At 42.6% G+C, this 23163-nt stretch overlaps 1 protein-coding gene across 1 annotated transcript; it reads right to left on the bottom strand.

The window, feature by feature from the left end:
• Positions 1-364: 364 nt before the first annotated feature.
• LOC106929435 (uncharacterized) lies at positions 365-21385 on the bottom strand. The gene is made up of 23 exons (XM_015006390.2): positions 21194-21385; positions 20875-20961; positions 20593-20713; positions 20397-20499; positions 15806-15919; positions 15615-15731; positions 14885-15045; positions 13139-13285; positions 12949-13051; positions 12257-12382; positions 11979-12161; positions 11548-11786; positions 9681-10508; positions 8917-9013; positions 8701-8808; positions 7358-8428; positions 5733-5855; positions 5189-5317; positions 4219-4411; positions 3931-4055; positions 3551-3741; positions 1787-1920; positions 365-1669 (listed from the first exon to the last, which is right to left on the bottom strand). The coding sequence occupies exons 1-23, from the start codon at positions 21207-21209 to the stop codon at positions 1437-1439; spliced, it is 4749 nt and encodes a 1582-aa protein (XP_014861876.2). The 5' UTR covers positions 21210-21385; the 3' UTR covers positions 365-1436.
• Between the last annotated feature and the right edge of the window lie 1778 nt (positions 21386-23163).

Here is a 23163-nt window from a genome sequence, read left to right as displayed (position 1 = left end):
TTAAAATTACAAAATTAATCCCAAAGGGAAATTTAATGTTGCAGCTCATTAATTCAGATTCTTTAAAGAGAAGATGGTGATGGCAGGAGAGGTCTTTTGTAGCAGACTGAATTACAGCAAATCTGAAAAAGCCTCTGACTAAGGACACTTTTCTTAAGACAATCTCATGAAGAGGATGGTCAGGGAAGAAGGGCCAAGAGAGAAAATGGAAAGAGAGATGCTAAGACAAAACAAAGGGCCTTGATTTTTCTTTACAAATCTTTTACAATACTGAACTCCATAAAACATGAATGTACTTTAATATTTAAATTAAGGATTTGCTTACTTGTATATTAATCTAGTCATAATAAAAGGTGTCAAAGAATATGAATAAAGTATTTATTTTCTAAAAAAGAGACAAGACTGGGGTGACAAATTGCTCAACTTAGTTCAGTTCACTACACTACATACATTAGTTGTCAAGTATCCATAAAAAATAAACAGTTTCACAGGTTCCTTTAAAACAGATCACAGTATGACTGCGTACCACTGCTCGAACAGTAGGCAACATAGAAAAGCCAAACCTCTGAAAACAGTTTACATAAACATTCAAACATGCAGAAACTCATGCAAAATGACAATGTCATAAGAACAAATCCAAAACCTCACTGCACCCCAAAAAAAACAAACACATGAAAGTATTTAGTATCAAGACAGAGCTTAAACTAAAGAAGAGAAACACTTTTGGGTTTGGATAACTAACCATCCCGCAGCATTTTGTACAGTGTAACCACTCAGACACCTGCCCCTCATTACAAACCAGCTGTAATCGAGTCAGCTCCGCTTCATTTCTCCAACTTACAACACGTCACTCACTGGGATCTACTGTTTTCATCTGGAACATGTGGGATGAGCATCAGTGCACATTCCACAGCATTTCAACACATTTGCAGCAGACAGCTGGAACATTTCTAGACTGCAAGCTGAAGCAAAAGGCAGCTCTGCAATCTTCCCCCAATCTCACACACAAAATAATTCAGCTATGATCGTTTTAATAAAACTGTTAGGAGTCGGAATCCTGAGGTTTTCCTCATTAATGAGAGCCTTGCCAGAGTCAGTGGCCAGCTTCAGTTCCTCTTCCTCAACCACAAACAGACAGTAAACTACATTCTTAGGACACAACTGAAAAATATAAGAGACATTTAAAAAACTATTTTACTTATGGCCATCATGGTAAATTAAGTTTAAAACACACAGCAGCTCTAAACAAAACACTACACACAAACACACACAGAGGCTGGCATTAAGTACAGACTTATAGCTCAGAATTCACAATGATGGCCAAAGTCAAAATGACAGACACATTAAAAATATATATACTTAAAATGACTCCTAACAGCAAGTTCATTTTCCATTTCATCTAAAAGTCATTTATGAAGTGCAATATTCAGTTCATTTCAGAAACACTTTCTGAAGACAATCTGTGGCCCGTATTCCTCATACTCTCCCCGGCTGATCCATGCAGAGTTGAAGGTGGACAGGTTGGCCAGAACCGCACCACCACTCCACACCAGGAAGCGTCTGTCTTTGGGGCTGGTGACACAGACATTCACCCTCATGTCTGCCGGCACCAGGCTCTTCACCTCAGCCTGGAGGCGCTCAGGCAAGCCTGGCAGCAGAGTATTCCCACCTGCAATCGCACCCAAAACTGGTCAGATTTACAGAAATGTTTATGAAATTATGAAAAAAAACCTGTGCAGGATAAAGAGTTCATTTTACAGTAAACTAAGAAAAGGAAAATCCATACCTGAAAGAATAATGTTGCCCAGGAAGCTGCGCCGCAGGTCAATGTCTGACCTGAGGATTGACTTGAAGATGCTCTCATGTATTCCAGGATGATCCCGTCCAATCATATCAGGATTAAACAGAATCTCAGGTGCCCTGGATGAACAGAGAAATTGGTTCAATCTTCACATTGCTCTGCATGGAATTCTTTAAGCTTGTTAGGAAAATCCAAGAACACATGGATACATCAGCCTGACGTTGCAGGCTGGGCATTTGTGAGAGTGAAACCAGTCAGAGACCATCAACTTTATCTGAACAGAATTCAAAAGAGATTTGACTAAACTGTTGGATATTTTTCTACAGAATAGCTGACCAGTCGCTGGAGCCAATCAAAAACTCTCTCAGCTCAACGTTCCCAACTCCATCTGCAGGTGAGTGAATCACCAACTTCCTGACGGATAGGAGGCAGTATGTTTGGCTGGGTCAGAACATCTTAAGAGACTCCGACCATGAGCATTGGTTCCCCTCAGGACCTCTGCTCTCCATCTGCTGCACCTCCAGCCATCCGTCTGTGAAACTGATCAAATTAGCAGATGACGCAACCTTCATTGGCCTAATGAAGGATTGAGGTGAATTGGCTGGTGAAGCTGTAACAACCTGAAACTCAACACCCAGCAGACAGTGGAGGTAATTGTGGACTTTAGGAAAGTCACAGACCCAACATCCCCTCTTGTCCCGTTCCATCTCCATTGTGGACTCGTTCTGCTTCCTGGGCACCACCATCACCAGGACCTCAACAGAAGCCGATCATCAGGTCCTCATCATGACCAGCACAGGATGTTCTTCCTACAACAGCTGAGGAAACTCAAACTGCCAGCTGAGCTGATGGTGCAGTTTGACGCAGCAGTCATGGAGTCCATCATCACCACCATTATCACCATATGGGACACAACCAGGGACAGACAGACCACAATGCATTGTGCACACTGCTGAGGAGGTGATTGGTCATGCAGGTCGACCTGTGGCTGACCCTTCTCACCCTGGACACAGCCTGGTTAACCTTCTCTCTTCAGTCAGGACACTATGGTTCATCAGGACCAGAACTTCCCACCACAAAAACAGTTTTTCCCTCCGCCATTAGACTGATGGTTAAATGACTGGCTGAACACAGCCACTTCATCCACATGCTGCTCTGCATGTTCATAAATACTGTGCATTTTTCTTAATATTCATATATTATATTTTTGCATCATTACATCAAAACAACTTCTGATAAACATGCAATATGAAAAATCATCCACAAGGAAAACAAAGCTCTCTCTAGACAAGACATGTCATACGTCACAAGAACTCAAGTGCAGAACTTTATGAAAGTGGTGTGCTACAGTGGGAGAGAACGATAAAGACTTCCCATTCCTGAAACCACAAAAAGTTTCTGCCTGGAACAGACATCAAGAACCATCACTGTACTTCTGTTCTTACAGGAGAAAAACTCTTCTGTGTATATTGTGATAAAAGCTGAAACTTTCCTCAAGAACCTTCAGTTCCCAGTTTGCCTACTAGAACAAACAAACAAAAAAGAGAACAGGTGAGCACCAACCCCGTGAACAAAACTTGCTGAATTGGATGTTTCATTCTGGAAGTCCCACAAAATGGTGCCTCAGGTTTCACACCTTTGTTTGATCCTTAAGTTGTTGGTAGCCATACAGGTGACCTGCTCAGTTTCTTTACCAGCTCTTGTTGAGAAGCTTCCCTCTCCAAATGTCGGTCACTGGCACATCATTACCTGAATCTTTCGGTGCCCATGGTAACAATCTGGCCATCCGGCATTGTGTACTGCATTTCTCTGCAGGACGAACTCCCCAGGTTCAGCTCAGCTTCATAATTTAATGCGACACAGCAGCACTTCTCTTTCATCTCCCTCACAATCTCATCTTCTGCTGTTGTGCGCATGCAGACGCCCTGTTCCTGCAGGAGCTTTAGGCAGAAAAGAGGCAGGATGAAGACCTTGGTTCATGAAACTAATAAAACACCAGACAAAAGTAAATCTAGACCTGAAGCAGACTGATCCAGAGGGCCTCATACTGAAGAGGACATTTAACGTATTCATCAAATGATTTAACAGAATGTGACACATTTAAGAGCATCAAGCAAAGTGTTGCAAACCTTTTTAAGCTGCAATGTGACATCCAGACCGGCCAAAGGGAAGCGCTGGACTGCATGAGGTAAACTGTAGCCCTCAAACACAGGAACACTGTGACTCACGCCTTCTCCAGAGTCAAACACCACACCTAGAAACGGGTTGTCATGCCCAACGCATTAGCAACAAAACTAGACAACTTAGAAGAATGTTTAGGTTTTAGGAAAATCCCCAATTAAAAAAAAAAAAAAAGGTAGGAAGAAGTCTGTCTGAAGAAGGTGTGCAGACCTGCAGGGACTGGCTGCAGGACCTACCAGTGGTTCTCCCTGCTGCATACAGTGCAAGTACTGCCTGCATGGCCACATAGGCCAATGGAACACCAAAGTTCTCAAACATGATCTCCACCATGCGCCGCCGGTTCTCCAGAGGGTTCATGGCTGCTTCAGTCAGCAGAACAGGATGTTCCTCAGGGTCCACACACAGCTGCTGGAATGTGTACTGCCACATCTAAAAGGAAAGGAAAAGCCTGAAGGACTAGGCTGTACAAGATCCCCAAACAACAAGAGCTTTCAGGATGTCATGGTGTTAAGAAAACTCATTTGAAATGTACCTAATCCAGGACAGCACATTGCACAATGTTCCACGTTGAAAACAGAGAAACAGTGTTTTGAACATAGATTTTCTAGCTACAGACTAGTTTCCAAACCCAGTCATTGGTTGAGCTTTGTTGACGTATATAATCTAATACTTCCCCATTAGGAACCAAGGAGCCATTGTTCATATTGTCAAACTAGAACACGGTGATCATTTCAGTTTTACGACCAGAGAAAAAAAATTCTGGATTCCATAAAGCTTTCTGAACTGTAGAACAGCGAGGCATGTTAGCCGTTCCTAAACTCCCAGCAGACTTCAGCAGCAGAAAGCAGCTCATCCTCATTCACCAGTCCAGGTAAGGAACTGAACTGCTGCAGACATTTCTACTCTGGTTCTGCAGGTCTGCTGATAAATGTTGGTTAATAGCATCAGGACAAACTGAGCACACAGCAGAAAGCCCTGGGCTGACCAGCAGTGCCCTGCTACCAGGCTTTAATGAACAGCACAGAGCTCGATAGGAGGAAGCTGCTGCCAAAGGTAACGGCGACTTTAGGCTTCACACAGGCCCAGGAACACTGAGGTAAATGCTAATATCAGACATAACCTGAGAAATATTCATACTCGTACTCTGAGTCTCTCACTCCGAGTCAGTAGGTCACCATCATGGGAAAGCCTTCTACATTTTCTTACTTTTTCCATCTCTTCCCAGTTGCAAATGATCCCATTCTTTATGGGGTGATTCAAAGTCAGAACCCCCCTCATGTGTTGAGCATCATGACCAACGTAGAGTTCTTTCTCCACAGCCCCACTCATTATCTCCTGCAAAGACAAATATATCATTGTAGACAGAGATTATAATATTGATCAAGATGGTGATATGCAAAAAGAAAACTTGCAAACTCTTTAAAAAGCCAAAAATATTATTTTCAGCCAAAGGAACTTAAAATCATTTCTGTTTCACCCTCGCTTTTAAATCACAACTCACAGGAGTTGTGAAGAACCCAGCTGAAGGTTCTGATGAGGAGCAGGTTCTAATATTGTTTATGGTGAGCCACATTCTGCCCTGCTAATGCAGACAAACACTCTGCTTTAGTCTAAACTTAAATCTTATCCAGTTACAACTATTAGGGTTATGATCCATCTCCTCTGAACAGCCTGAGGACTTCAGAATTACTCCAGTTCTCTATAAAAGATTAATCAATTGAAAATCCCCAAACGGACTGACCCATCTCACCTCATATTTTGGAACTCCAGTTATTGTTGGGAATGTAACGTTTGGCAGGTCTTGATTCGCAAATCCTGCTTTCATCAAACCGGATCCCATATCCAGCACGATGGGGACATTGAAATCTGTAATCTACAACCATGAGAAGAAAAAAAAAAAAAAAAAAGAAAGCTGGAGGTCAGAAATCAGTCAGTTTTTCTCTGGTACATGTTGGTTTCAATGTAATGATTTAAAAACAGCCACAGATTTAAAGACTGTGCCATGTCTGCAGTATCTACAGGTATGTAGAAAATAAAAATTTCGTAAAAAAAAAAAGAAAAAAGTCAAGATTAAGAACTCATGCTAATCAGCTAATTAACTCAAAACGCATACATAAGGCTCCCGACCCCTTAAACAGTCTCTCACTCTGGGTCAGTAGGTCATCATCATGGGGAAAACTGATGACTGGACAAATCTCTAGCACCCATCTGCACCCTTCACACAAAAAGTCACATCTGAAGAAGCTGCTTATTCACAGACTGAACAACCAGACGTCTCCTACACACAGGCTTCAAATACACTACATGCATCCACTCCTGATCCAAACACACTCATCCTCCCTGGAGCAAGGAGAAGAGGAACTGGACTGGTGTGCAATGGTCCAGTCCCGTTTTCAGATAAAAGTTAATTTTGCATTTCAATCGGAAATTAAGCTCCCAAAGTCTGGAGGAAGAGTGGAGAGGCACAGAATCCATGCTGCTTTAAGTCTAGTGACGTTTCCACAGTCAGTGACGTTTTGTGGCGCCGTGACATCTGCTGGTTCTGGTCCGCTGGGTTTTCTGAAGTGTGAGTCAACGCAGCCATCTACAAGGATCTAGAGTTGCGTTTCCCCAACCCTGGTCCTCCAGGCACACTGCCCTGCATGCTTCAGGTGTTTCCTTGCTTTGGTCCAGGCGACTTCAATTGACAGGTGTTTGGTGACCAGGAATCATCTGAATCAGGCGTATTAAAGCAGGGAAGCATCTAAACCATGCAGGGCATTGTGCCTCAAGGACCAGGGTTAGGGAGCCCTGGTCTGGAGCACTTCATACTTCCCTCTGCTGACCAGCTGTATGGAGATGTTCGTTTTACTTTCTAGCAGGACTTGACACCTGAACACAATGCCAAACGTACCAAAAGCTGCTTCAATGACCACAGTGTTCCTGTTCTTGATTGGTCAGCAGACCTTTAACCCCAAAGAGAATGCCTAGAGGAAGATGAGATGCCCCAAGCCCAGCAAGGCAGATGACCTGAAGGCAGCTGCTGGGCTCAGCAGAAAACTGACCGCCTCTACACCACGGCGCACTGACGCAGTAATTCAAGCAGGAGCCCCAACAAACTACTGAGTCCTTAGAAATTAACACACTTTACAAAACACCAACATTTATGTTCATAACAGTGGAGAAGATAAATAAAAAATATATATATTTTAATTTTCTGGGCCACTGGGTTGTCATCTGCAGGCTGCAACATGTATCTGTACCTGTAAGCAGCAAACTCAATAGAGTTTATAACCCTCTGTACTAAAACCAAACTCACTCATTATGTGTTTTAGGAGCTTGTACTAAACCAACTAATTTATACAAAAACCAACATAAAAACATGAAGTCGAGTACCTGGATAATGTCATCCTCCCTAAACTGGGTCTGAACCCTCTGTGTCACATGGTCTGAGTCAGAGCTCAGAACGCCATCAGGATGGTCTTCTTCTCCTCCTCCTGGGTCAAACTCCAGTGGCTGAATGGGAGCCATCAGGAGGACTGGCTGCAAGTCTGCTTCTGCTTGCTGCTCATCTTTCCCAGCAGGCACCGTGGAGGAATCCACTTTCTCTGCATTAGTCACTTCAGAAACGGCCTCCTCATTTCCATGGACTAAATGGTTATTGTTGTTGTTGTTAATGTGTTCTTTAACATTGGGATAGAGAAAATCCTTCCTGCAGTCTGTAGCCACCCTTCTGGGTGCATCAGACTTTAAATGAAGTTGAGGATGATAAGTGGGTTGGGCTGGAGCTGGGCCAGATGCCTTTTCATGTTCAGCTGGGCGACCATTCAAAGGAAGTGAAGCAGTTTCTGGCTCCGAAACAGGAAGCGGAAGGAGTTTTCCTCCTGGATCAAACTCTCCATCATGTGGCATCAGTTCAGAGGTCAATCGCTTTTCATTCATCTCTTTCCCACAGACAATCGAAGGTTGGACATCCACAGAAGATTCCTTCAAATCACAGAAACTAGAAACTCTACTAGTGTCACCAACGTTAAGACCCTCAGACAGCGGTGGGTTCTCTCCAACAGCACCGTCTGCAGTGCTGCATCCAGTCTCAGAGTCCTCTCCAAACTCGTCCAATACACAACACCTCCCAGACTCTGGTGCTTCATCCAAGGTCTTCTCAATCTCCTCTCCTCTTTTCTCCAGTTGTAACCAGAAAGCTTCCCTGTTTGTGTGAAGGCCTGGTGGATGTGGCGAGGTGGAAGCTGCACCCTCTGATGGCTGCTGGCTGAGCTTCAGCTCCTGGATTTTGAGCAGCTGATCCAGGACATGGCCATGCCTCATCTCACCCAGCAGGTCCAGCCTGCTGGTCAGCTGTTTGTCTGAGCAGAAATCATCAGCAGCGTCTGAACAGGCGTCGCTGTCCGTCATAGAGTCAGTCTGACTGAGCTGCTGCCAGCCACCATCAACTAGATCAGTGGAGCCCTGGAAATATGCAACGTTAGAAAAACGGTCTGATAGCTTGCATGAACATATAAATGGTTTAGTGGTGTGGTTACAGCAGCATTAAAAAGCATGCTGACCAATCAGCTCTGAGCTGAAGCAGTTACTGTGACACAAGGAGCCGAGTTCTCATGGACCAAAAACGTTAGAAACACACAAAACATGTTGCTCATTTCAGAAATAGCTGGAATATCATTTTCAGTTATGATGGCATTTTATTTCAGAGTAAAATTGAACAAGTGCTCCATTAAGACCTGGTGCAGCTGCTGGTTACTGCCCCACTGTGGCCACAGATCCTTCCCGTCTCCATCTCGCAGCAGAGCGTCCAGCTCGGCTTCCTGAACCAAAACATTCTCCTCCTCCTACAAAACAGAGACCTGTGATGCTCGTCTGAGCTCCTGGGAGGCTGGGAACCAACCAGAGCAGAGAGTGGTGGTTCAGCACCCTGGAGCTGCAACTGGATCACTTACCTCCAGGATCCCTCCAGCCTGGTTTAATATTCTCTCCACCTCTCTCAGATTCTCTTGCTCCTTTACCTCCCAGTCGGTTAATGACAGATCAATCATACTGAAAACAGAACAAAACATCACTTTGCAGATCCACTCTGCAACCATACCGAGATCCATGTCTGAAGAGAAAAGGTGATTAAAACAATACTGATCTATAGAGTTCAGTGTGTGGTCTGTCTGACATCTATCTCCCTGTCTCACACACACACACACGGTTGATCTGAAAGCAGACTGCAGCTCTCTCACCAGGTAACCCTCTGCATTTGAACCTCTCTCCCCCAACAGGAACAGCCTGTGCTGATGTTTTAGTTTACTGTAGGGAGCGACAAATGTTCACAGATGTCTACAGTGCAAATGTGACTAGATGGAATTACAGGATTTCCCCTAGTGTATTATAAGCCTGGCGGACCACCAGGCTTTACTTGTGCCCCCACCAGACTAAGCATTGCTTGTTTAAGTCTTTTTAGGATGTTTGCATTTTTTAAGACTTTATAGTTGGTGTTCAGGTATTAATTTTCAACTCTTCTGTCAACTTTAAACATTTTTTACTCAAAAACATGACGGGTCACTGGATGAATGACTGCCTTAGTGCCCAATCACCAGGCTTAGCCGGTTTTTGGGGGAAACATTGAAAAGGAATTTTGTTCAAATTCAGCTATTATAAAAAAGTACTGCTGTACATCAAAGTTGAGGTGGCTGCATGTCCACATGGTCCAGAACATTACCCGTCTACTTCTGGTTTTTCCTCATAGGAGTCCCAGAGGAGGGTGGGGACCTCCGTCTCTCTCCCATCAGTGATGGTGCTGCACAGAACGTTACTGATGGGGCTGAGTTCAGGATCATCTTCACAAGAGTGCTGCAGCTTCATGCAGCTCAGCGCCTCTGTGTGTGAGAAGCGTTGTGAAGACCCTCCTTCCTGCCCCCCCAATCCACTGCACTCAGGGCTCAACTTCTTCTGGGGAGTGGGCTTTGGGGTAATGGTAACTGTGTATGAATTTTCCAAATCATCCACTGGCAAGCTAAGCCAGGGATTGGTGGGTGGGGCAGCGGAGCGCTTCACCATGATTTCCAAGTTCAGGGATTCTGCCTCTACTTTAGGGATAATCTGGATGCTAGCGCTGGAGAAGTTTGCTGGGAGGGTGGAGTCAAGCTTTCCGTCGACCTCACTTCCTGGAGCGTTGAAGTTACCCTCCTCCTGCTTCCTGGGCTGTCCTGGGGCAGCCATCGTTGGATCAGAGACCCTAGTTAATTTTTGGAAATTCTCCACTTCATCTTTTCCTCCTGAAGCCTCCAGCTGGGCGCTCCAATCCGCCGACGCCGGCCCGACAACGGCAGCTGAGAGCAACGCGGCAGGATGACTCCCTGCTTCCAGTTCGCTTTCACAGACTTCATTGGCCCGCTCAGACGACCCTTTGTCTTCATCCGAATGATTTAGACAAAGTTCAGAGTTCAGATTTCCATGCAGCATCTCATATTGCCACTGGAGGGCGAGCTGAAGCTGCTCCACTGACACTGGTCCAGAGGACATCAGGAGCGTCCTCAGAATCATGCACCTGACGTTTGAAAGAGAGAAACAGCTGAGGAATGGTCCAGGAAAACAACTAAGAAACAGAACACCGCTTCTCACTGTGACATTTGTTGAAGTCACTGTGACTTCAACAAATGCATCATCTGACAGCAGATTTCACTTATGTTCAAGTATCACGAGCCCTTCAGACTCCTGACATTTGCAGATGACACCACTATGCTACCCTCAGTTGTTAAAGTTAATCAGGTTATAATGCAATTCAGTTATTAAAAAAAATAAATAAAACTTAAAAATAAATGGACATTGAACTTGACCCCTTCATATTTGATCTGTTTCTTAAAAAACTGCTCTTTCTGAAACTCCACCTTCATGTCATTCCAACATGGCTCCTCTATTAACCTTTTAACAACATTTCTACCAATGCTGCTCTGAGAAGTAGCTCCTATACTGAGCTCAGCAGATGCACAATTCCACAAGGTGTTTTCTAATTGCTGCTGCTAGTCTGAAGGAGCCGAGTGGGAGGTGGGCGGGGACAAAATTTGTTTCAACAACCACTAATTGAACTTAAAGATGTCTCAGTGTTTTCTTCACAAATATTAAATAAATTAAACTCTTCAGTAAATCTAGAAAATACTGATTCATAATTAAAAAAAACTCATTTGTTTCTATGCAAGTACAAATTCACCATGTTGCCAACAGCAACAGTAAGAACCTGCTTTTATAAGTATTTTTCTGGTAATTATAATTTCCGTTTTCTAGCTTATCGAAACATGACATTGGGAGGTAACACTTTATTTGAAGGGGGTTGAATAAGACTGACATGACACTTTCATAAACATGACATAACACCTGTCATGAACATGAATAAGCCTTCATGAATATTTATGACTGTTGTCATAAAGTGTCATTCGGTAAATTATGACACTTTTAATACAAAGTTGACATTATTCAAAATGTCTTTGTTATGACAACTTGACATTAACCAAGAAATCATTACTGATATAAATTTGTTATAAAAGTATTACTGATTGCACTTTAAAAATGAGTGTAATGGTGACGTTTACCTCTGGGAAAGGCGTCTGCTCGTCTGTTGCACCTCAATATCTGGGATGGAAGTGGACAAACAGGACAGGTGAAGCAGTTCCTCCATTTCTGGAGGAGGATTTTTCCTCAGGAACGTGGAAAGTCTTTGCCTCCACGCAGGGATTGTCCTCAAACTGTTGCTCTGTTGCTCTTCATGAACTCCTGAGAGGAGCTCTGGGAGAAAGCGGTCACTGAGGACCAGCCTGTACCACCTGTCGGCCTAAATAACAACAACTCATTCATTATCAAATGAGAACTAGTTCCTTCAAAACATGTTTCATAATCTATACCTTATGACTCGACAGCAGCAGATACTCAGACAACTGTTTAGTCTAAGAGGTTGTGAATACTGTAAATCACACACACACACACACATTTTATAACCCCATCTCTTTGCATGATGGCAACCTGCCTTGTTGTAGTAGTGATGGCAGCTGGACACAGCCCTGAGGGTCTGGAGGACAACCCGGACAGCAGAGTGAAGGTTCTCCTTCTGCCTCTCCAGCTCCAGAGCCCAGCTCTCCTCATGCCATGACTTCACCGGAGAGATCTCCTCTAACGTGTGGATCACATCTTCAGCACAGCGAATCAGAGCCTGGGAGGGGAGAGGGAATAACTTCAAGACATCATGATCCTCAGACACACAGAACCACTGCTGCTGGGGCAGCAGGAAGTGACAGAGCTCTGTACCATAGCTGGAGTGAAAATGGACGTTTCAAATTCAGACAGCAGTAAAGCTGCGGTTGTAGAATCCTTAGCCATCTCCATTCTGTACGGCTGAAGCTTCTCTTGAAGAGATTCCATCTTCACAATAATCTGTAAAACACATTCACCATGGTTACCATCATCCTGTGCAGCAGAGCATAAGGTCACACTGAAAAAAAAAATCTCTTTAGAAGCCAGAATTAGTCTTCACGTTTGCAGAAAATATAAATGTTGGTGTTCTTGAACATTTGACCCCGAGTTCAGTTTTATATTAGCACAACATGACGTCTGCTGCAAAGCACAGTCCGGTCCTTCATAGAGACAGATGGCAGAGCTGCTGACTTAAACCACTGATGAGTTAAAGGCCGTTAAAACACAAATGTCCTGATGAGAAAATCTTTCAAACAGCTCAAATTTGATCCTTTGTTTTCATATCTTCAAATTCAAAGATGATGCAATATTCACTTAGCCCTTAATCACTTCATAATAGTGATGAAGAGCAGTCGTCTTCCCTAAAGTGAGTTGCAGTAACCAAAAGCGATGCTGCTGCTGGACATCCACTCCTTATCCCAGAAACTGCCTCTGCCTTTAGAGCTCTCATGAACCTTTACCACCACAGGTTACCAACGCTCTTTTCTGAAAGCAAAGCCAGCAGACTGTTGAACAGGCAGACCCACCTGCAGAGCGCTGTTGCTCAGCTGCAACACCTGCAGCTGCAGATGGGCCTTAGCAAAGGCCTGCTGCCACAGCAGCTCCACTTTCTCCACAGCTGCAGTGATTCTGAAGAAAACACAGAAGCAGTCATCCAACTGGAGAACTAGGAACATGAACAGTTCAATCTGTGGACACAACTCTGAACCAGTGTACCTGCTGTGGTTCTGCAGCATGTCAAAGGCCGTCTGGGTAAAGAAGGGGGTGCCAGCCATGGCCTGGTAGCATGGCTCTCTGTCAGGGTGGCGCAGCTTCTCACACACAGCCTCACAATGCTTCAGCAGCTCGTCCAAGCCCAGCTCCCTGCACACACACACACACACACAGCAGCTCAGTTAGTAACAGCTGCTCCAGAGGGAGGAGTGACTGAAGTCAGATTTCAAACATTATGAGTCGATAATAAAATGACATTGAATGTTTGATCTGTTCTGCAGTGGCCTCTAGTGGGCTGCAGCCCACTAGAGGCTCCAGCTGGCTGCAGCCCACTAGAGGCTCCAGCTGGCTGCAGCCCACTAGAGGCTCCAGCTGGCTGCAGCCCACTAGAGGCTCCAGCTAGCTAACTGGTGTAACTCTGAAACCAGTTTGCTAAAAAAAGAAGAAAAAAAAAAAAAGTTCAGCTTAACATTGGTCATAGATTGATTCTTTTAGTTCTTGATTAAAACCATCAAAGCTATTGGCAGCATTTTCAATACTTCAATTTTTTTTTATTGAAATCAGTAAATGATGACCACACATTTAAAGACTAGGTGTTTGCATTGTCCATTTGACAGGGTCTCAGACACTCCCATTCTCCTCACCATTTGGACTTTAGGTACAAAAGGTTTCAGAGACATTTTTATCCTCCTGCAGAGGTAAACCTGACCACTCCTCTGTCCCAGCTCCTATTAGCTAGTCACCAACACCAAGTTAGTTTTTGGCAGATGCTGAAGATCTTCAGTGGGACCTGGTTCACCCACCCAACCAACTATTAACATGTCCTAGACCAGTGTTTACCCAACCCTGGTCCTCAAGGCACACTGACCTGCATGTTTTAGATGTTCCCCTGCTTCAGCACACATGATTTCAATTGATGGCTGATTAACAGGGTTTTGCTGAATTGCAATCATCTGAATGGGGTGTGTTGAAACAGGGGAACATCTAAAGCATGCAGGTCAGTGTACCTAGAGGACCAGAGTATTTTAAAACCATTTACAGTATCCTGCCAGTATTAGTATCACTTAGGTTAATATGCTGGCTTCATTCTTTAAAACATTTTCACAAAAAAAAAAAAAAAAAACAGGATAAATCCTTTCAGATTTTTCCTTGTTGACATCAATACAGAGCAAAGTAGCTTCAGCTCACAGGAGACCAAAACGATTCCAAAGACTTCAGCCTGGGTAAAGATAAACCAAAGGAGTCAGGATCTGTATGAAGAAAATGCTGTGAGTTTTTTTAACTTTACATTTTCGTGGAAATTGGTTGGCAATTTTGGTGTGCGAGTAAGTTTCTTTGAGTCCTTGAAATTTGGACAACTCTGCAGCAATTTAGTTAAACCCTGAAGGTTTTAGCTAACCCTGACCTGTAACTTTGTTACAATTCCTTCCTGTAACACAAAGTTACAGTAAAGAATTGTGACTGTCATTTTCCAACTTTGGGAGAAGAAAAAAAAAAGTCTCAGTTGGACCGTCATGTCCTGCTGTCATAAAACTAAGTCAATATGGTTGACTTTTTTTTCACCGAATCAAAGACAGAGGATTACACCATAATTATTTTTTTTCTGAAGGAAGTGGGCCATTTGACTCATCTTGTTTAAACAAGAAAAAAAATCCTAACAAATTTAGTTGCAATGTTTAAAGAAAATGATCCAGATGATCTCAAAGAGTCCCCTTTCTGTGACCTGACAGTATAAGGAAAGAGCCGGACCTCCTAAGCTGCAGGAACGTTGCTTCATTTGTGCTGCAGAAGTGCTGGAGCTGGCTGAGGCTGGAGGGCAGCGGCAGCCTGGACAGAGCCTGCAGCGTGGAGATGCACGACGGCAAACGCTGCACCACTGACAGGAACTCCTGAACGAAGCCATCAATCTCCTGTAGGGACCAGCACAGGAACACGTCACCATGGTAACACCATGGCTGGAAAAATCACAGATGCATAGTAAAAACAAAGTTCCTACCACAACACTGTTCTTCATACTTCTAAGCTTACAAGTCAAAACCTGATGGGTTTACAGGTAACCAATCAGCTAGCTCAGATTTATTCAGTGGCAATAAGCAACCTGAATGCAGGCCTGAGGCCAGCTCCTTTCACTTGTTAATGAACAGTCTCTGAACAAGCTTCACCATGGTAACCAACACTCCACACACTGACACATCAAGGAAATATATGCACCAATAAAAACCTTGAAGTTAAACACAGAATGCTCTTCATCACCAAACTGATTTAAGAACAATTCTGGAAAACTTCAAGGGGTATGAATACTTTTGCAAGCCACTGTATAGGTTTTTCTATTGTTATGCAATTGTTGTCGAACATCGATGTGAAAAGCCAGTATGGAAAGACAAAATGATTAAGTAGTCCAAGTTTCACTAGCTCTACCAAGAGGTATTGGAAGAGTTCTCGTGTCACTGGCTTTGTCCTTTCAGCGGCTCATTGTTACCTTCATAAAGCTAACCCAGCTATGGTGGCAGTACAGAAAGTAACCCCCCAGAGACGCTGGCAGCTGGCTCCGGTCAATGGAGTTCCACAGCTCTGGGATTTCTTTCAGGAGGATATTCTGACAAAGACAGAGCAGTGTTGGATATCAAAACTAAATGCAGCTCTTCCCTCAGCAGGATGCGCTGTACATACCCTGAAAGATGCATCGCAGGACTTTGACCCGACCAGGAGCTTTAGCAAGAGCTTTGCTACATCCTTCCTTTTGGGCTGAATGATGTAAACACTGTGGACAGTTCGCTTGTGTTCCTTGGAAGAGGAAGATCCATAAATTAGAAGCATCTTTTAGAATTTTCGTCACTGAACCATAAAAGTCAAACCCTGTGTTTCAGACATCAGATTTTGCTTCCACTACATTAGACAAGTCGCTGAAAAAGTTGAATCAAGGTTTCATAACAAAATGATAGTTTCATTTTGTTTTACTACCAGATTGATTTTGCCCAGTCCTCTTACCTTCCTGTCAGTAACAACTAAAGCTGGACAAGCACTGCACAATATTTTTAGTACTTTAATCTCAAACTGCACACCTCCACGGCAGGGTTCAATAATTCACAGACTACGACCCGACAGACCGCGGCACACACAACACATTGGACTCTAGAATCCAGAACCGCAAAGAAGGAGGTAAAGCCAGAAGTGAGGAGACACATTGGTGCATGCAGAGTGACGGGTTCAGGTATCTGGCTCATGGCGCTGCTCCAGAGCGAGTCCAGCACGACAGGCGGCCAGAATTTCAAACAGGTTTGACTTTCATGTGACTGTACGCCTGCTGACTACGAGCTGGTTGCGAGGAGTTTATCACTTCATGTAACTCCCCGTACATCACACGACAAACTTGGTCCAATCTCAAATATTCTCGGAATCTTTGAATAAATCGTTTTCTAGCCTAAGTTTTATATCAAATCGTGTTGATTGCCCATGTTAACACTACAAACGATGTCAATGCAGAGCTTTAAAAAGCTGCCATTAGGCCTGAAATTAGTCCAAAGCAGCTTTTCGCTTATGGAAAAATATATGCACCTCCCACTTAATCATACTCATTTCAAGTAATTCCACCAAGGCATTTTGATGAGATAACCAAGCATGTGATCCTTCAACCCCCAACCACAAGAATTTCATAATGGACTAACGTAGACATGATCCACCCAGAGTAAAGCAGCTCAAACTGTTTGAATTACTGAATGTACAACTTCAGGCTGCAAGAAAATCCACTCCTTTAAAGCAGTCCAAGTTTTTCAAGTCACTGTGCAAAAAAAAATGTTCATGCATAACTCAGGCACAGGCAACTGCTCCATAACAAAGCTGTCTCACATCAGCAAAGTCTCCTAATGGAGTAGCATCCACTCTGCTTGAACACTATGTAGCTTTTAGGGCAAAGTCAATTTTCTAACAGATTTCACAGAATGTTCTTTGCCTACAATGAAATAGGAACAGTGCCATAACTGACAATTAATAGCTATTTTTTTTAAAAAGGAAATACAGCCTGCTTAATATTGAAATATTTCTCAAGCAAAAGTCAGACTGATGTGTATCTGTTTTTGTGACTACTAAGACATGAACTGACCAAACACACAAGTTCCTCAGACTAAACTGGACAACTGAATCTAAATGGACATATTTGTCTGGTTTGTTTTCAGGCACAATATTCAGCATTTTAGAGTTTAAATAAAGGAAATTGTCAGCCATTTCTTAATGTCTGACAAACTTCCCAGGAGGTTTAACAATTTATGCACTTCTGAATGACTGTCAGCGTTCTGTGTCATTTTAGAATTCTCATCTGTAGTTTAGCAGTGACAGCAGAGGAAGTGATCGAAGTTCAGTCCATGTTGGCCACGCTTCCAAATATTAAGCAATAAAGTTGGATCACGGGGAATGTTTAAGACGTTTTAGTGCTGGCAAAAAAGTTGTGATCTTACTCCACATTAAGGCTGCTTACAGCACACGCAATTTCAGGTAAGCTTAATCAAGTTGCTACATTACAAACTTCAGGGTCAAACGTTGGTAATTGGGTTAAAACAGAGCTGGACAATATGGCTGAAAAAGTTATCACGATATCCGCATTTCATATCAGTCGATAGATAATTGTTGATATTGGTAATTATTGATTTGTTTTTGCTTAAAATATCTGAATACAGCAAAACCGATGGCATGACCTGTTTTAATCACAGTTTTCACTCCACACCATTATTTTTATTTTATTTTGAAGCACTTAATGAGGCACGGTGGCAAAACCTGAAACTTACTCAGGTTCTTAAGTAAGTTTCAGTTAGTTGGTGAGTGAATTAGTTGATGCCACCCATCTTGCTTAGCTCACAATGAAAGATTGAGCAGCTAAAGACCCTCTTCTGCCTACCTCTCCCAGAAAGTAGCAATAGAGAATATTTTAACAGACTCTGTGCTGATGTGCTGGGATTCTATGGACGTTTTCCAAACCCGATTTTCTTAGCCTCACTTGTCTTTCAGTAAAGTATTAATTGTTAATTTATATAGATAATTTATATTCGGAGTTTTAGTATGTTCAGAAATACTGTTATTTTTTGTTCTCAGATTACAATAGATGTTTGTTCTGCTGCATGTTCTTAAAACTAAAAATTAAAACTAAAGTGTGAATAAATAAAATCTTTGTCCTAAACATCATCAATGCATCATAAATATAAGAAAAAAAAAATCCATTATGGAGGCAGTGTGAAAAGCACCTTCTGTTTACGTAGGTTCTCTATCTCTACATAAGGAGTCGATCGTTTTTCTTGGTTGTATGTTTTAAGAAAAACAATCAGTAATTGTCTTTCTGCCGATTGTTTTGTTGTAACAAAACAACAGAAGTCGTTTTGTTACTGAAACAACTTTTATTGTTTCAGTAAACAATAAAAGCCAGTTACTACTGTAGTAACTGGCTCAGCAACATCCTCCCCATTTTCTCAATCCATATTTCTATTTTGTTCTTGCTCTGGTCTAAACCTATATAGGTTTTATCTAATCGTCTTCACATTAGAAACCTCCCCTTAACACAATAAAGTTCCTTTAGCAGCTTACCATGTGAAACATGCTGCTCCTGCTTTTTTAAGCAGGAGCAGTTCAGATGGAGGCTCAGAGGTCTGAAGATGCCACATGATGCTAATCATGTGAACTGAACAAAAAAAAAAAATCTTGATCCTGAAACCATCCCTCAGTCTCACAAGCTTTGTAGCACTGAGCAATAATGTCATCTCTGAATTCAACTACCTTTACTGACAGACCGCTAAAATCATATAGATAGGAAATTGCTTAGGTGTTGAAAACACAATGTAAGCTTTAAACCTGCAGTAAATTGAGAGGAGCCTCTCTACCGTCCCAGAACAATGAGATGTGTTCATGGGCTTCATGAGATTTAAATGTTAAACCTGTTGCACATAAAACAAATACAAATGATTATAGTCAAATGTCCTACTATAACTATCACATGATGCATCAACTGGATCATGTCTTAAAGTAGGATGAAAAGGTCTCATCAGGGAGACTTCCAGAGGAACGCTGCAACATCGCCAGCAGACATGTTAGAATGGCCCCGAAAACCTAAGTATTTACGGTACATGCAGGAGACAGGTTGGGTTCTACAGTCTGAAAGTTAGTGGACGGTCTGATGAGACAGTGTTTCCCAACCCTGGCCCTCAAGGCACACTGTCCTACATGTTTTAGAGGTTTCCCTGCTTTAATGTGCCTAATTCAACTGATTGCAGCTCAGCAAATGCCTGTTAATCAGTCATCGATTGAAATCAGCTGGACTGAAGCAAGGAAGTACCTAAAACATGCAGGGCAGTGAACCTAGAGGACCAGGGTTGGGAAACACTGGACTAGAACATGAAGGATTAGAATATGTTGGTGATTTGCCAAAGCAGGGAGATTGTGGTTAACGCAGAACATTGTTACATTGCCAATCTGGTGATGCAGACTTCCCTCCTCATAGCAGCAGAGCTCTTCACTGAGGTGTGCAACCATCTTCAGAGTTCAGAAAACGGACTAGATCTGAGAAACGCACTGCATGACTTTCACAAGCAAATATCTTTATAACTCTAGGTCGCACACTCTACCCTGCACCGAAAATTAAGCTAATTTTTACCTCAAAAGGCCCTCAACATATTTAAATCAAGGGCTTAGTATAACTATACAAGATTTAAAAAAAAAGTTAAATCATGGTTGATTAAAGTCAACTTTGGAAATCATTTTACACCCAAAAACTCTCTGAACTTAATTTAATTGAGTGTTTTTCAAAACCTTGACCAAAGGAAAGATACATTGACTCACTTTTTTCCAGTTAAATACAATGTTACACTTTACAGAACACTGCCTGGAACAAGATCTGGCAACAAATTGCCTTGTTTGCCAAAAGCATATAAATGTCTACATCAAGTTTCACTAACTAAACCCCAACTGTACCGTTTACTGACATTTTTACTGTTATCGTTTATTCCTAAAGCAGGATCCCTCAGATCTGCTTTTAAAATAAAGTTCTAAAGTCTTCACATTTTTGGGCATCTTAAAATGAAACAACCTCTGAAAGCACGAGTGTCAACACTAGGCATGACTACAGTGTCAATCTGAGAGCTTAAAGAGAAACACTGAGATGATCATCTGTAGATTAAGAGCATGAAAAATTAAGAGGTTGAACATTTACAAAAATATATTGTGCAGAGAAGCATGTTCTGACACCAGTGGAGACCCAGACAGGGTCCACACTGACAACACGTACCTCCAAGAGGAGCAGAGTCTCTGTGATGAACCTGGTGGTTGGTGGTGCCGCCTGCCTCAGATCAGCAACCACAGACACTAGACTCCGCTTCTCCTGCTTCTTACTGCAGACAAAAAAACAGAAACTGTTGTTCCATTATGACCACTCAGTCTGCACAATCCCACGGTCACCATGGTTTAGTCTGAACACAACATACTTGAGCAAGGCATGGAAGTAATGGATGAAGTCCACAACTTCTGTTTTGCTGAGCTCCAAAAGCCTTTCCTGACCATCTGCTGGGAATATGATGAGAGGGCAGCCATGCTGGTCAAACACACCTGAACAGAGCAGAAAACCAGCAAAGAGTTAACACTGTCACTGTAGGTTTTATTTCAACTCAGTCTTCACAAACATCTGCAGAATCAGCTTATATAAACCATATTCTGATTACTTTACGTAAACAGCAAAGTAAAGAAAAAACTATGAAAAGCATAAATACCAGGGAACCAGACAGCTCCAGAACCCAGCACATGGTCTGAGGGCAGCAGCGGAGAGGAGCCGCGGTCCTGCACTGGCGTCTGAATGCCTGCAAAGTTTGGCCCAAAGTTAGGATTTCTACTGGAAACACGCCCGACCCGACCAGACTTTCCTGCAGTTCCTGTTCTATGAGCAGCAGAGAAACCGGCGCAGCACATTCCACAGACTGCAAACAACTCCCGACCGGAGGGGGGGAGAAGACAACCCACGACCAAGCTGTGGACCGTGTCAGGGCCTCGGTGTGTCCGGATACAAAGCACCTGTTTCCCAGGCGTCCGTACCTGCGTGGCGGCTCATGTTCAGCTCCTCAACCGCTGAAGTCCTGCTTCATCTCCAGACTTCTGTTTCTGGGCTGAACCACAACCTGTTGCTTCAGGGAACCGACAACACACATAGGTCCTGTCCTCCACCGGTTACGACCAGTTGGAGCGGGACTGAGCGCTTCTTTCCGCCATCTTCCAACCGAGCACCGATGTCCGGCTAACACCGCTGAGTGCGAGATGCTCCAATGTTTTATAAACCGGAGAGGGAGGAGAGACGTCTCAGAGGGACGGGCCAAGATCCAGACCCGGCCCCCCGGCCTGGACCCGAACCAGACCCGGATTGGGGATTGTGGATCTTATTCTGGGGGTTTAACTGAAGAAGAGAAGCAATGTGAGCAGTTGGTCATCTTTTTCACGGTATTGAAGTTCAGGAAAATATATAAAATATATTTAATGTCAACAACTAGTGGTCATTGACCCTAAACAGCAATATTAATATTGGATATCAACATCCCTGATAATTATGAATTGTTCTCATCAAATGATTTTGATGCCATGCTTTGCCTGTAAGGTTTCTCTCTAGGTATTCAGACGTCTGCCCACAGTCTACAAATATCGCTGTTGGGTTAAATGTTTCCTCTAAAGTGTAAGTGTGTGTGTGTGTGTGTGTGTGTGTGTGTGTGTGTGTGTGTGTGTGTGTGGGGGTGTGTGTGTGTGTGTGTGTGTGAGACCTTTGTGTCTCTGGACTGGTGATCTGCCCACTGTGTAGATCACACACATTTTACCCAGGGGATAAAATGTGTGTGCTAAACTTAAACCTGCACCTGAATTAACAAAATTCTTTCTTTGTGAAGGTAAAATATCAATTCTGGAATTATCTAGCCAGACTCTGGAATTAAATTCTGCAGAAAATGTGCAGGGTCACCTGGATGGAGGGCTAAAATTAACATAATTAAAACATAATTAAAAATAAAACCAGAAATGTATACAACTGAAAAAGACAGTAATAATAATAATATCCTCCTTCTCAATTATATCTAGAGAACCTTAGTCAAGTATATTAGTAAATATTATCAAGTCAAGATATGACATGTTCAGGATTACTACCAAAGACTGAATTTTTATTTCAAATCAAGCAGAACTTCAACAAATTATCTGCACACATATCCAGCAGGGTTACATTATGTGTAAAAAAACAAACAAACAAATAAACAAAAAAAGATTTTAACATGTGGTTTAATTTTTTGGATCATAATTTCTCAGAATATTAAAAAGGATGATCTCACTTGTTCATCACTGGATTAAATGTGTTTCTCGTCTGAATCCTCTCAGCAGCCTGTCAGGTCTGACTGATGTGACAATAAATCGTTCATTCCATTAATCTGGTCTGGTCCTTTACTTAACTTCATACATTCATAATTTGACATAAATTCAGTAAGTTTGATTCCACAGCAATCCTCCTGCTCAGCTGAAAAACACCATCTCGACTCTTACATTCCTGATAGGCCAGATTTCATTTCATCTTTTTGTGGAAACAAAACAGAAAGAAAAACAGAGTGTGATGTTGCTTTCATTGATACTGAGGATTGAAAAGGAACTCCAAAAATGTGTGTGAACATTGTTATGCTTTCCAGAGGTACATAAACAGAACCAGTGTTCAAATATGACTCTTTAAGATTACATTAAAACACCACCATTTTCTTAGAGTTGAATGAGAAAAACATGACATGTGCTAGTGGTTCTAAACAAATAATGATATCACTGATGACATGCTAACAATCAGCTCAGATATCTTGCTCATCCAGTTTTGGCATCACATTTATCTGACATATGTTTCTATCAGTTCACTTTCTCATTTAAATTTGAAATCCTTTGCTTGTCTTTGCACCTTACATATCATTTTTGAATGACTGTCAGAACATTCCACACGTGTTTAAAGGAGTTTGTATTGGTTACATCACCTACTGCATTTTAGAAATATTTTGCTC

Source organism: Poecilia mexicana, unplaced genomic scaffold (assembly GCF_051168715.1).
Source record: "Poecilia mexicana isolate PSO_F unplaced genomic scaffold, ASM5116871v1 scaffold_21, whole genome shotgun sequence".
In the NCBI taxonomy this organism is placed as follows: domain Eukaryota; kingdom Metazoa; phylum Chordata; class Actinopteri; order Cyprinodontiformes; family Poeciliidae; genus Poecilia; species Poecilia mexicana.
The sequence above is the reverse complement of the archived record's forward strand: the minus strand, read 5'-3'. Positions and strand labels throughout refer to the sequence as shown.